Source organism: Myripristis murdjan, chromosome 18, assembly GCF_902150065.1.
Source record: "Myripristis murdjan chromosome 18, fMyrMur1.1, whole genome shotgun sequence".
Classification (NCBI taxonomy): domain Eukaryota; kingdom Metazoa; phylum Chordata; class Actinopteri; order Holocentriformes; family Holocentridae; genus Myripristis; species Myripristis murdjan.
The window spans coordinates 25,320,136-25,334,366 of record NC_043997.1 but is presented as its reverse complement, the minus strand read 5'-3'; the positions used below and the strand labels follow the sequence as shown (position 1 = coordinate 25,334,366).

Here is a 14,231-nt window from a genome sequence, read left to right as displayed (position 1 = left end):
AGGGAAAGTCGGTCTTTCATTCAACTCCACTGATCTGACATGCAGGTTAACTTAAGCATTTAGTGATGAGAATGCAGAGAAGAAACTCAGAGTTCAGTTGTAGGGATAAAATGTTTTTAATTTTTAATTATTTTATAAGGAGTGAGTAATCATCAACCCAGCATCATTAACAGTGCTATCAGTGACATCACTGTCATATGACACTGAGGTTTCATAATCACCTGACTACATGAACTCAGCAAATGCTCTTTGGTTCACTGTGCACATTAATCATTACTCAATCATGACCCCTTAATGCACTGGGAAATAACATTACCCTTTCCCTTAATGTGCTACTTGTTAAATTTTATGATTTATTAGCCATATTGACAGATAATGTCTGTTGATCATTGGAGTAAAAATGTCAAAATCAGACACCAAGTGATTTTGGGACAAATCTCCATAGAACTGATGAGGAAAAGGTGCTCTTAACATTCCAACTCATGGAATTCTGTATTTCCAAAATGACCATAGCAGTCATTCTGACTGTTCATACATTATTTGCATAGTAATTGCAATAATCAATATAAAATCTGCAAATAAATGGATCTGTAATGTTAGGATAAATATAAACATCAGGACATGAAATTTAAATTCAAATGAGTGTGAAAATTTATTAATTAATTGAAAACCACAGAACCTACATTTGTAATTCCAGATACATATTCCATTTAGATCAATATTCTGTAATTTTCTTTGTAAAATAAAGAAATTAAATAATTAATAAAAAAACATTCTTCTTTCAATCTTAGGGTACAGTAGCTTATAAAACCATCACCAATATAAAATAATCAGAACTCTTTTGTGTTTTGTAATTTCAATAAAATAATTACATGTTAGAATAAAATATACACATAATTAGGGAAAGTTAGGGTCCAATAGTTACATAGGTTTTATTTCAACAAAGTTATTACACTGCAGAATTAAAAACAGTCCAGGTGACACCCTTGGTAGTTGTAGTGTTAAAGAGTCAGGTTTACATTCCACACTGAGTGCTGTTGTGTCAGGTACTGCAGTCTCGCTCCAGCACTCCCACTCTGCCAAACCAGTTCCATCACAGACTAGTCACAAGGTCTGTGGCATTGTTAAAGATGACAAAAATATTTTGCACAATAACAAGCACAAGAACGAGTACTTATGCTTTATTATTCAAAGAAGATGTGATTGTTATAATAAGGCTGCTCTTTTTTAATGTAGTTTTTGATCACTTTCCATATAATCTAATTAGATTCTCAGTCATTATTAAGAGATATTCATGTCTAGAATAACAAATAAGTTTAACTGAAATTGTAAAGGCATTTTTCAGTATACAGAATGTCTGTAAGGTATGAGTAAAAAAAATCAAGATATCTATTTTTTAAATTCAATCACAGAGATTGTTTTTGACCCAGTCAAATTAAAGATCTAAAAGAGTAAGTGGTAAGAGATTTCAGTGATGGATTTGCTTGGTAAGGAACTTCACAGAAGTCCAGAAGATAAAGATGTGATATGAATGCTTGAATATTATCTTTCATAGCACATTAGGGATGGACCACCACGTTGGAGAGCCGACAATATGCAGCTGATTTCGTTGATTAGCAAGTCGTGCTAATCAGTGCCACACACGCACACACTCTCACAGTCCAAGTCAGATCACGCTACATGTGGTAGCCCAGCCACCGAGCGCAGCTTGAGCTTCCTGCAGATGTCATTGCACTCTGGTCCGTGTTGCTCCTCCAGGAAGCACCTGAGGCCCCTTTCAGCAAAGTTGGAGCGGCCCATGGGAGTCTTGCTAGAGTGGATCTGGGGGTCAGTCAGGTAGGTCAGGCCTTTGCCGTTGGCTGTCACCCATCCTGTGAAAACACACGATTGTTTTCAAAGCTCCGTGTAAACTGCTTAAGGTTGCATTCGTTTCATGTGGGAATAAAGGGTGTGAAAGTGTTTACATGTTAAAACCCTCTGGATGCCATAAAGATGCCATGCATTTCAGCTAGGGCTGGGTGATATGGAAAAAATCAGACATCACAATATTTTTGACCAAATACCTCGATATCTTATCATATTGTGATGATATTGTAGAGATGACTACTGGTGCTTTCATAAAATATTTACACAATGAGAATAAAAATTTATGAAAAACAATCATTAGTAAAGTGCATATGATGACCAAGGAAGTAGAGCCAAATATGAGAATAGCTACATCATTCTAATTTCAGAAAACTGTATCCTTTTGCAGTAATGCAGCCTTTTAAACCAGGAGGAAACAACACTTATGCCATATTACTATATCTAAAATTGATATCTAGTCTCATATCACAGTATCACTTTAATATCAATATATTGCCCTGCCCTAATTTCAGCTTGGGTTTTAATAGCAAAGCAAACATTGCAATGTCAGACACAAGCATGAAATCCATCATGGATTTATATTTCCAGTCTGCCATAGCATTTTAAAAGTTGCGAGTGAAAAATGACTGCATTGATGAATTGGATAAAAATCACTCATTTTGTTTGTTTCATATGAAGTTAATGTCTCGCTACAAACAGTTGAAAAACATCTTTCCTCGCTGGTGATGTCAGAATTCTGAGGGTTGTGGGTTACCACTAAACTCTAAGTTCCTAAGTGGTATTTATAACCCAAAATCTAATATGTAGGGCTTTTTCATGTAAGAAGCCAATAGATACACTCAGTGGACCATTTATCAGGTCCAGCTCAGTGCAACAGCTCTGCCATAAATTGTACCTTTTAACAAAATTTTTAATGTTCAGTTTTTGTTGACATTGTGGAGAAAGTGAATTTAACTCTATGTTTATTACTGAGGTTGTGTAGAGGTCTTGTTCTGGACTGCATTATATTGAGAGGTGTTTTTAATTTTTTTCCTCCTTATTTATATACATGAGGGGGACAGAATATTAGAAACAGCTCTCAATAAAATGCAGTCCAGTCCAACAGCAGCACCAACTATGAGCTCAATGTCAAACATAGAAGTGAATGAATACCTCTATTACTGTGACAAAAAGAAAAGCTGAGCATTATAGGCAGCAGGAAAAGAAACTTTATGGCACAACATTTGGATTGGATTAGATTGTACAGGTACACCTAATAAAGTGGCCACTGAGTGTACTTTTTTCCCATGTGACATTAACACAGTATAAGATTGGGAAACTTTGGCCCACTATCAGTGAATTGTGTTATCAAAAAAGAAACAGACACACACCTTGGAGGTCCACAACAACCTCTTGGCAGTCGGAGAACAGGTAGGTGAAATGTCCAAAAGCAATGCCGTACTCTGTGGCCTGGAATCTCATGTCCTTCTTTACAGTGTTGTTGGTGAGTTTGACGAAGTCTCCAAGCATGTAGGGTTCCACTGTTATGCAGCCCACGATCTCATCCCCGCTCAAGATCTACTCAGCCACAAGCACAGCAAACAGCAAAGTGGAGCATTATTTGACACTTGTTTCAACTTGTATGCCAATTCCTTGATATTTCAGCTAAGCAGTTATACTGTAGTTAAATGCATTTTTATGATAAAGTGTTTGCATGATTACAAAGGGGCAGGCTATGGAAAATATAATATTATGCTGTAACCCTACTGCTTCAGTATTTCTGAGCAAATTATAAAATGTGATGTTAGAACATGGAAATGAGTGTTTTGCTCAACAGAGCTAGTATGTAAGGATGTACCATTTGGTATGTACAAGGCCATTCTTACTCAGAGGTGGTGTGTATTCCAACATTAAGAATAAAAAAAATGAATTGCATGGTTGACATGGATACATAGAAGTAATCCATTAAGAGAAGAGCAGAGAAGACAGATTTTCGCACAAGGCTATTATTTGTATCATCATTTCCCCATTTTCCCTTCCTTACAACTCATTGTACCTTCTAGACTAATAACCAAAAGGATATTGGCTCAATCTCCAGCACTGACAAGAGAGGGTAAGCTGACAACTGGAGGGTGTATTGGTTTATAACATTAGTATTTCATTACACTCAAAACTGCTCCAAGGGTGCTGCAGGCAACCTTACACTCTGCTGTCTCTGAAGAAATGTGTATGCATAAGGGGTGCCGTTAAAGTAATCCTGACAAATGAAGCAATCAATTTTGTGAATTATCTGTCTTCCTGGTTCTCTCTGAACAAATTACACTGTACAAAAAAGCAACATCACAGAAAAACTCCTCTTTTTGTGTGAAAATACAATTTCTTCAGTCTGTCTTATGACTTAGCCTCACCAGTAGTGCCTCAGAGGGAATGAAGAAGATCTGAGCCATGATTTCCTTGTCGTAAAGACTCTTGTTGAATTCAGTCACATAGTACTGGGCTGTCATTTGTCTCTCCACATCTTTGAAGTGGAACTGGATCTCTTTCGGTTCCAAGTAGTCCTTCCCCACATAACTGACAGGGACAAAGAAGTGCAGATATAACTTCATACACAAAGCCATGTGGAAATTGTGTAGGTGTAAAGCACAATGGAATCAAGCATGATCAAATTGTGCTTCGACACTGCTGAGGCCTACTTGCTTAGCCTCTCCTCCTGATGTAGAAACTGGACCCATATTGCTCTTCGTTGTTTGCCCTCCTCCCCCATTTCATCGCCAACATAAAGACAGGTCTCCCTGGCTGTCCACAGGCCTGTGGCCCTGGAGAACTTCAAATGGAGACCACCTAGTGAAAAGGACACACATGGGTTGAGAGGTAATTGCAATGGATGCCTGCTTCGCCACTGAATCCATGGGTGGGCTTCCTGGTATGGAAAAGCTTCCAACCCATCAAATAGAGCTCAATCAAGGGTAACCGGAATGGTTTGCATGGTTGCATGGTTCACATTCTCGAAGATGTTTCACTTCTTATTCAAGAAGCTTAAGTTCTGGTGCTGTTGCCCTCCATGTGGATAACCACATGTTTTGATGGAAAGTTTTATTTTTGCATATCTAAAACCTGTTCCATATGCAATTCCATCCACCCAAGAAACTACTTAAAGACGACAGAGACAGAAATAATGTACAAATCATTTGGGAAATAGAACTTACTGTAGGCGGTTCTATGTTTCTTGAGTTTGAATTTTGTTTTGTCACTCTGCAACCTCTTCAGCAGACATTCATGGCAAACCCCTGCCAAGAGGGCATGGTAGTCCTGCTGTGTCAAAAGATACTTGGACTCAGGAACGACACTAATGGCGATGTTGTGCTTAAGGCAGCTGTAGCACGAGGGGTTCTTTTTGGGAGCGGAATTCACTTTTTCAGTTGAGGTGAGTTTGTCATGTGGGTGTTGAATCTCTTTTGCTTCCAACATCTCAAATGAACTATCTGGAGAGATTTCAGTGGAGGCGCACTGCTCTGGGACAGATAGTTCAATGTTTGGCTGTGGGGTTTCGTTAGGGTTCTTGGCAGCAGGTTCAGGATGACCAGGAACTGAACACATCTCAGTCTCTGCATTTGGATCCACATCAAAGCTCTGCAGAGGCTGAGGGTTGGATGTTGCTCTCAATTCCCTTCCAGATGTGGCACTTTGGTGTTTAGGATCATTGGTTGAATCACTGGCTTCAGAATCAGGCGTCTCAATGAGGTAAAAACTCTCATCTGACTCTGTTGACTTACTGCTTAGGCCGATTGGTTTTGACTGGCCAGCTGGGTTAGGGTTGTTGTTAGCGGGGGAGCATGTGTAAGATGAGATTTTCTCCCATGATGACCGGGAGCTGAAACTGTCATTGAGCGAGCTGGAGGATGTTCTAAGAGTAAGTTGGGACAAAGACTGGGCCGCTCCTGAAGTTCCTGTTGGTTTCAACGACCCATCGACAACATCAGGGATCCAATCTTCCTCACTGCCCACTGTCTCTTGTGCAGCCTCTATCACTTCAAATTTCTCTGAATCACTTCCTGTGTTGCAGGAGGAAGAAACATGTGCCAAGGATCTAGGCACTGCATGGGAATTGGCACTACTTTTATGACCAGGTTTGTCTTGCTTCTTGTTTTTCTCTGTGAATTCTAGCATACTATCATCGTCAACTTCTGTTGTCGGAAGGCTCTGATTGTCCACATTTGCTTTACGCACATTGGCATTGCTCCCTGTGTACCCACTGGTGCCAGGGTGAGGAGACCCTGAACCACTCAAAGAAAAGTTCTGCCACGAAGCGCCAAGGTCATCAGTGCTTCCTTGAGTGGTAGACAGCTCCACCTTTTGAGGTGGCTGCAAAGCTTTCTGTTGAGGCTGCTCTCCCCTCTGCACTTTGTAGTTTTGAGTAGTACACTCTGTATTAAGTGTACCAATGGTAGTCCCCAGTGCAGTTATACATAACCGTGCTCCATCGATTGTGTCATTCCTCCTGTTACAGTCCACGTCTGTGGCCTCACATAGTGACGCATGATACTTCTGGAATCTCCCCATCACCCGAGCAAAACCAGCAAGAGTGAAATTCACAGGTCTGTCTTTAATGTTTCTGTAGCTATCGGGGATAAAAGAGCCCCTGTCAGAACTGGGGAATGGTTCCACCTGCAAAAGAAGCTTGACTTGGACTACAAGATGCATGATGTCAGCGCATAGGCTGTCTCTTTCTTGGCTAGCAGCATGGCAGTAGTCGTAGAAAAGGGCTAGAGCTTTTTGGCAAGCTTGGGTTGCCTGTGTCAAAACTTCAGAGGAGGTGCCCAGCCACTTATGAGTAACTGTCAGGGAATAGGCAGCCTTGAGAAAGGTATGTAGCTCCTGTTTGCTGGTAACCAGTTCGCCCTCTGTTTTGGTGAGCAGGCCAACTTCAAATGCCTCTTTAGCCTGCAGGAGGTAGGAGTCTCTCTCAGAGGACGGGCACTCTGCTGAGAAACTGTAAGATAACAAGCAGGTCCCCTGTGTTGCCTAGGGGGAAAGATGTGAGTGGCATATTAAGAAGAGTAATTAAAAGTGCATTACAGATCAAAGTTAGGTTAAGTTAGATCAAGTTGACCATAATTCTGTACATCTGCAGGAGGCTGACATTTTAATTAATCAATACTCAGCGATGTTGAGTATTATTAATTCAGTTCACCAAATACTGGGATTTCTTGCTTTAAAACAAATTTTGTGCCTGTGCTAATTAAGCAACAAGCATAACATCAAATTTCATTCCCAAGCCCAAAAATCAAATGACAAAGCATTTTTATTATTACAGGACTTCACATGGCGATATATCACATCTTCACTAGAGCTTTCTGTTAGATCTCCATTTTAATTAGCTAGATTTTTTTGTCTATTGTGAAAATGTGACTTTATTTTTGTCAACCACAGGCCACTGTACCTGCTGTGCCTGTTGCTCCTGATGCAATGTGTTGGTCACACAGGTTGATAAAAGCAATAGATAGACTTGATTCCACTTTAATTATCCTCTCATATGCAGTATATTGTATTGAATCCCCTCCCACACACAAACACAAAGCTAATATAAAGCCTAACAAGATAGTGTGTGACAACTTACCACATGAGTCAACACAAAAAGTGAAGTGTATTGACTGTAGACCACTGCCATCTTAGCTGCCTCAGCTGCTGAGAGGAGACGATGACTCCGGTCTCCAAGTGCAGACTGATCCACAAAACACGGACACATATCACTACATTTTACTTAAAACATGTATACTGCATTATCCAGTAATAGATGTATGAGAAAATAAAAGCAACATAATATCAATAAAACTTACTAAGTCGACATCTGGATTAGTCCTGAAAGCATGATAGTCTTCATCGTTCATGGATACCAATAAGTTGGCTAGTATGCCAAGAGACATTCCAATGCCCTAGGAAATACACAGACATACACAGCCAAGGTCTATAACAGTGTGTAAACTGACAGTGAGGTACCCTGGCCTACATGCACCATTTTGACCATTTGTAGAGCTTTTGGTTAAAAAACAGCATTAAATAAATGTTAGCTCTACCTTTTTATCAGGTTGGGGGAGTGCATAGTAGCCAACCAGAGAAGCCCAGATTAGCTCTGCAGCCTCCAGCCACAGGCCTGAAACAGAGATCCATGTTGAAAGGTATAGTCAAAATGTACAGAAAACACAAAAGAATCTCTCTGAAAAAACAATCAAACAAAAAACTTACCAAGCTTTTGCAAAACCAATCCACGTACTTGAACACTGACAGCCTGCACAAGAGCCCTGTCGCTCTCAGAGTGGTACACCCAACAACCTGCATGCAAAAGGTTTCTAACTCATTAAGCTTGTGGGTTGTGATCCAACATTAGACACTATTATGATGATGCCCAAAGGAACCTACCTGTGGCCCCACTATTGTTAATCAGACTACTCAGTATGTATTCAGCCTTCTGTAATTTGCCTGTGGGGAAGAAGCAAAAAAAAAAAAAGAAAAAGAAAAAAAAAAGAAAAAGAAAAAAATATTTATACCACAGCTCTGGCAAAATAATGAAATGCCATATTTTATTTCAGTGCTTAGGGTTTGTGTCATTGCCATTATGATTTTCATTTTATTTACTTATGCAGGGAACACTGACTGAGAATTGATGCTCTTCACCAGAACCTTTCCCACCTTACCTGCATTAAGGTAGACTCTGGCCTGCCGTATGACCAGCTGCGGGGCCACGGGGGCATCAGGGTGGCATCTGTGGAGTAGCTTGGTGATCTTCAGCAGCCGGCTGGAGTCGTCTGTCCAGTAGAGGAAACGGTCCACTAAGAAGACCACAGCCAGCGCCCAGCGGGCCTCCTGAGCCATGATGGCTGCCTTCAGCAGAGCCTGGCAACACAGCAAACAGGTTATCTCTGTTGTATGGAGATGTCTAGAAACACTTTTATTTACCATAATAACCAATAAGCTATCTCAAGATAATGTAGGGTACATGTTTTTTCTTTTCATTATTAAATCACCACTGCCCCCCAAGGCTTGTAAATGCAGAACAGATGCTGAACAGATTATTGTTTCTATGTCGATGTCAGATTTTCACTTCTGCAGGGCACGAAAGATACTTTCATTGCCCTGGACTATGTGGTGGACATCACAGCTGACCGGCATTTTGTTGTGAGATTTTTACCAGTAGCTGGTGTAGATGCTGGCTGATGAGGTCGGTGAGGTTGGTCTTGTCTTTTGTGCTGACTGCCTGTTTATACTGCCACTTCTCGGGCACAAAGGGCCACTTCATCTCCACGGCCTCGTGGAGGAGAGAGGCCAGCTCTGCACACAGCGAGTCTGCAGGGAAAGCAGGATGAGGGACATTTCCACAAATCCAGCCAAAGGGAGCTCTTTTGAAGTAAAATTTCACTGGAAATCTAAACATCAAGGATCAAATTTCCTGTTGTCTAAATGGTTGTCATTTATTTTCCATGTGGGCACTGGAACAATAGAGGGGTTTTTAATGAATGGCTGTCCTAGCTTGTGCCATTGAAAAATATTAAGTGAATACAAAGCCCTGAGGATTCAGACTCTAAAGGGGATGCACTGACCATTTTTAGCAAATACCTTGGTCACCTCATTCTTAACACAGACCATGAGAGCATTATTCCCTCCTTTTATCTCTGATTCTCACCCAAACCCAAACCATCTGGGCTTCTCTCCTGCTCCCCCCTGTAGGAAAACCAATCCAACACTGCCCTCTGCTGTCTCACCTCTGTATCTGCAGAAGCTCAGACCGGCCTCCCCACTTGGCGGAGAGGGCTGCTTTGCCTTTGCCTTAGCATTTGCTGCCCTGAGGCAGTCCTCCAGCAAAGCTCCCACCTCCTGGCTGTCCATGCCGCTGAGCAGATGCTGCAGCTGTTGTTTGGGAAGAACGGGTTTTCCTCCTCTACTTGTTTCGTCACTTTTTTTCCCGTAAACAGTGTGACTGAGGTAAGGGGAAAAATCCCCAGGACTGCTGGTGATACAGAATTGCACAAGTGTGTACTTTAACTCCTTAGGATGTGACGTATACTTCACAATATGTTTAAAGGTACAGCATGTCTAAAACAATGTAAAACATGTAGAAAACAATTTGTACACATAAGATCAAATTAATTCTGGGCATATTTTCAGTTAACTAAATTGTTTTTTTGGATAATAGTTACAGATATGTCAACTTAGGAGGAAAATATTCTTTTCCTAATCTCCCTTATCTTTCAAATGAATAACGTGTAAGTAGTACAGGTATAATTGGTGGCCTTTTAAAAGTTTTTAATACAGTTTTAAGTATCTGTCAAATATATTTTATGCAATATGGGATGGAGAGGCATCAAAACTCAAATGTCTTCCAAGCTGTGTGCCCAAGTGAAAGATTTATAGTGACCATACTGTATGGTATATTTTAATCTCCTGTGATATGCTATGGAATCTTTTGTAGACCGACCTTTAGTATTGACACAGTGTTCTAACATTTCTCTGACATTTCTATAGCATCCTAATAAAACTGAGGAAGTGTAAATATTTTTCACAAGGACACATTTTGAAGCTGTCTGCAGTTACCTCCACATAAACAACTGGGAGTTTCACAGGCGGATATATACTATGTACTGTAACACCAGCAGATTGGACACTGCAGTGACAAAGACAGCAACTATCATTTAAACACTAATGCAGCAGTTTTATAGTAACTTTCGCTTTCCTATCTAATGAGACAGAACATGTCAGTATGGAAATTTCAGGAAGGCTATGAAGAGATATATTCAAAATGATCTTGTCATGGTTAAGTTAAAGGTTAACCTTATGATGCTGTTAGTTTTGTTAACAGCAGATATGAGGAGTAATTTTCATATATCTACAGGAACTGAACGCAGCACCTACCGCAGCCTCAGGATCCCAGCTTCTTCCTGGTGGGGCTGGACTCGCTCAAATGACGCGTTCACGTGCTGTCGGAAAGCTAACACTTCCTAATGTCTGTGTGACGACCGTGGAGTCACGTGACTGCAGGAGCACTCACTGGTCCTACCACGCAACCCAAGCTTGATTTGATTGAACCCTTGAACTGCCTGACTGATTTTCCACCATTTATTTTTAACCCACCTGTTACCTTCAAATTTTCTGACTTTTTTTTTTTTTTTTAATCAGTGGAGGTCAATTTGACTGAGCAATTTAAACCTCCAGAAAATTATCAAAATAATAATAATAATAAAAATGTTACCTAAGTTTATATCTTGTGTCTTGTGGAGCACCTAAATAAAACATAACCTCCCCAACTCACACTCTTTTATACATCAAAACAGAGGGAAGTTTTTTGAAGATTTTAAATGGAACATTAAAGTTCCTTAGTGCCATCCGAAACACCTGAAACAACTGTGCGCAAGATGTTATTATTATGAGGGTCAGCTTGGTGTATACTATGGCATAGGAGATAAACTAACAAAGTGGAGAAGACATTTTTTTTTTTCATTTCATTGGGACTTTAAGTCAGGATGAACTTGCAATGCAGCACTACGGATATAAAAAGGATGAGAGACGCAGAGAAAGAAATTGCTTAAAAAAGACGCAACAAATAAAAAGGCAACATTTTAATGTAAATTACTGATATTTTTAACATGTGTGTCAGGCCTGGGGGTGGGGTATTGGAACAGGGACAGTTATCCACCTTGATACATAACTAAACGTTTCCATAAAATCACTTCCCAAGCTATTCCCAAGTGTTCTCGGTGATTACTTAGCAGGTATATAGATAAGAACTTGGCATTCCCTGACAATTATGTTTATTTTCATGCTATAAATCTGGTGTTACTTAAGTAACAGCACATATATCATGTACTATCCCTTAATTAACTGTTTACAGATACTGATAATGCACGTGAAGGCAACATGAGAATAGAAGGTGGTACACTTCTGATGAAGATTACTTAAATATGGTCTGTGTGTGTGTGTGTGTGTGTGTGTGTGTGTGTGTGTGTGGGCGCGCGCGCGTGTACATGCGACTGTGCGCGCACGTGCAACCTACGCGTGGTTGCTCAGCATGCTGCCTTGTCTCTCTGCGGAAAAAAAAATATTAAACTTTGCAAAACAGACGAAACGACATGTTGCATGCATCATCATGTTGCATGCATTAGTGATGGTCTGTAATGAGCGCGTGTGACAGCACTGGTGTTGCTGTCACACTACCAATAGGCGGGACTGTGGCTCTGCAGTGTGCGCTGTGCTGCACAGCTGGAACGTGAGCAGTCAGGCTGGCATGCGGTCCAGCGGCGACCAGATGACGAGTCTGCCTCTGCAACAGCAACATACATTCACAACTTGTACCCGAGTGCGCCACGGTAGGTCTGCGCGCGTCTCACTGTTACGGGGGTGTAAAATGCCTGTTCATCTAAGCTGTTTCATGGACCAGTAGCGGCAACTCCACAGGATTGGAGTGCCTAGTGAGTTCACACGGGTTTTGATTATTTGCGCCTCTTACCCACAGGACCCGGGTGTTGCAACTAAATAGGCGTTTCGAGTTTGGTGGTGATGGTGATGTAACACGCTGCATCTCAGCAAGCACTCCAGATTTACTATCTCATCTTCGCCTCCCGGATCATGGGACTCCGCAAACTCTGAAGGTAAGAAATATGTGATAACTATGTGTGTGTTTCTGAAAAAAAACAACAACTGAGCGATAGAGACCGGGCCACCTGTGCACATTTGGACATTTTTACGCATGGCAAGGTTCAGATGTCTTTCCTCATCGGCTGTCTCCTTTTGTCTGGCGCTTATTTGAAAAGAGAGCCCAGGATACTACACGCATGCCTCGGATTTTGTGCACAGCCTGACAAAACTGCATGCCTTTTTGAATTATTCACACACGATAGAGTGCATGCAGTAGCAATTCTTCCAACACTGAGTAAGAATCAAGCACAGGCATGCTTGCTTGCAACATATACCACAACAATTCTGCTGTGAGAATTTTTCATGTTGACTCATAAGGGAGAGAGAGAGACATGCTTGGTTGTTTTCGTTGGGAAAGTAACCACAAACAGCTATTCTATTCACACTTGTAAAAAGTCCACAGATGCTGCCTGCAGCTGTCAAATGTGCCTCTAATGGTTTCAAGAGGTCTCCCATTCCCCCGAAACAGTTAGGGTGCCAGCTAATGAGCCAAGACAAGAGGAGGGCAGCATTAGCGCATTGTTAGTTTGACAGGTAAATGATCAGTCTGTCCACCCAGCTTATATCCTCTCCTCCTCTTAAACAACCAAGTGACTTGGCACACAGCCATGAATGGCACACATAACATTATCTTTATGGGCAATAGTAGGTAACTCAGATGGGGTAACCACCACATTATACTCAGGTGCTTTGGGGAGCTAAAGCACTGATAAATAAAAACCTGCATCATGGCAAGATAAATCTACCACAAGTGGAATGACGATGTGGATAGACTTCTTCAAAGGAGGTGCACAGGCGTCGAGTTCCAAAAGTAATGCAAGAGTTCCAAAATGCTTGTTATTACATTTAGTAAGAATCAGGGAATTCTTTCTCCATTGTTAAGTGAGGTGAAGGTGTAAACAAAAAAAAAATCTGTCAGTGCTAGAGGGCCACTTTGTGTATGGCAAAGCAAAGAGACAGAAAATCAAGCACATTCTGCATGTGCATGCGCCTGGGAATAACCCAAAACTTCATCTTATAGGGCTGTGATTGCCCGCCTCGGCCCAATAACCATCACATCACCCCTGCAGGGGCTTTGTAGTCCTGTAGCACCTCTAACAAATGAATACCTGTGTGGTGACAACAAGTTTGCCATGAGTAAAGGATTACCTTAGCTTCGTGCTATTTGGCCTTGGCTAATGAATTAAAAAAAAGGTCAAACTCTCCTGGGTGACTTTGTTTAGCTCTGTCAGTCAGTGCACCCTCCCTGTCGGCCTCACTACCTGCTGCCTGGTGGTAGAGTCCGTCGAGCTGCAGCGTCGAGCTGATTTTCTCCCACTGTCCACGGAGCAGCGGGGATTAGGAGGCGTCTTTGACTGCTGGGGCTGGTGATTATTTGCTCTGCGGCAGCCTCGCCGACTTCCCCCCAGTCTTATCCAGCCATGTTTTGGTGTCAGAGCAGTGGGGATTTGACTTGTAAGTCATGTCTGGTTGCTTGTCTGGGCGTTTGAGAGCCTTGGCAGCTCCAGTTCAGCAGCCTGTGATGTCCTGGCAGGAGTGGGTGGCGAGAGAGAAGTTGCTCAGCAGGATCCTTTGAGGTCGGGCTAGAGCTTATTTTGATGTGTCTGGCCAGCTTAGTGTGTTGCTGAATAATAACGCTGCTTTTGAATACTGGACAAGTGTGCTCCACGCGAGCTTATTCCGCCAGGTCGGTCACTGATTCA

General features: G+C 41.6%; 2 protein-coding genes across 5 annotated transcripts in view; one reads left to right on the top strand and one right to left on the bottom strand.

The window, feature by feature from the left end:
- Positions 1 to 660: 660 nt before the first annotated feature.
- alpk1 (alpha-kinase 1) lies at positions 661 to 10,778 on the bottom strand. Its single transcript, XM_030076955.1, has 14 exons — positions 10,750 to 10,778; positions 9,603 to 9,847; positions 9,032 to 9,186; positions 8,538 to 8,736; positions 8,263 to 8,322; positions 8,089 to 8,175; positions 7,920 to 7,996; positions 7,683 to 7,778; positions 7,463 to 7,567; positions 5,052 to 6,867; positions 4,539 to 4,686; positions 4,254 to 4,416; positions 3,237 to 3,423; positions 661 to 1,871 (listed from the first exon to the last, which is right to left on the bottom strand). Exons 2-14 carry the CDS (start codon positions 9,724 to 9,726, stop codon positions 1,672 to 1,674), a joined length of 3,417 nt encoding a protein of 1,138 aa, XP_029932815.1. The 5' UTR covers positions 9,727 to 9,847; positions 10,750 to 10,778; the 3' UTR covers positions 661 to 1,671.
- A 1,352-nt stretch (positions 10,779 to 12,130) lies between these two features.
- LOC115376568 (RAS guanyl-releasing protein 2) overlaps positions 12,131 to 14,231 on the top strand; it is a 44,784-nt gene continuing 42,683 nt past the window's right edge. For 3 of the 4 annotated variants that reach the window (XM_030076237.1, XM_030076238.1, XM_030076240.1), the window contains exons 1-2: positions 12,131 to 12,200; positions 12,347 to 12,482. The gene's annotated coding sequence lies outside the window, so the exon portion shown is untranslated. Of the gene's footprint in view, positions 12,201 to 12,258; positions 12,483 to 14,231 lie in introns of those variants that run through there. The other variant, XM_030076239.1, reaches the window with a different exon arrangement.

Excerpts from the sequence above, each read along its gene's own strand:
- alpk1 (XM_030076955.1), bottom strand. The coding sequence starts at position 9,726 with ATGGACAGCCAGGAGGTGGGAGCTTTGCTGGAGGACTGCCTCAGGGCA. Across the intron at positions 9,187-9,602 it reads GAGCTTCTGCAGATACAGAG|ACTCGCTGTGTGCAGAGCTG; the intron begins GTGAGACAGCAG and ends CTTTCCCTGCAG. Across the intron at positions 3,424-4,253 it reads TTCCCTCTGAGGCACTACTG|ATCTTGAGCGGGGATGAGAT; the intron begins GTGAGGCTAAGT and ends GTGGCTGAGTAG.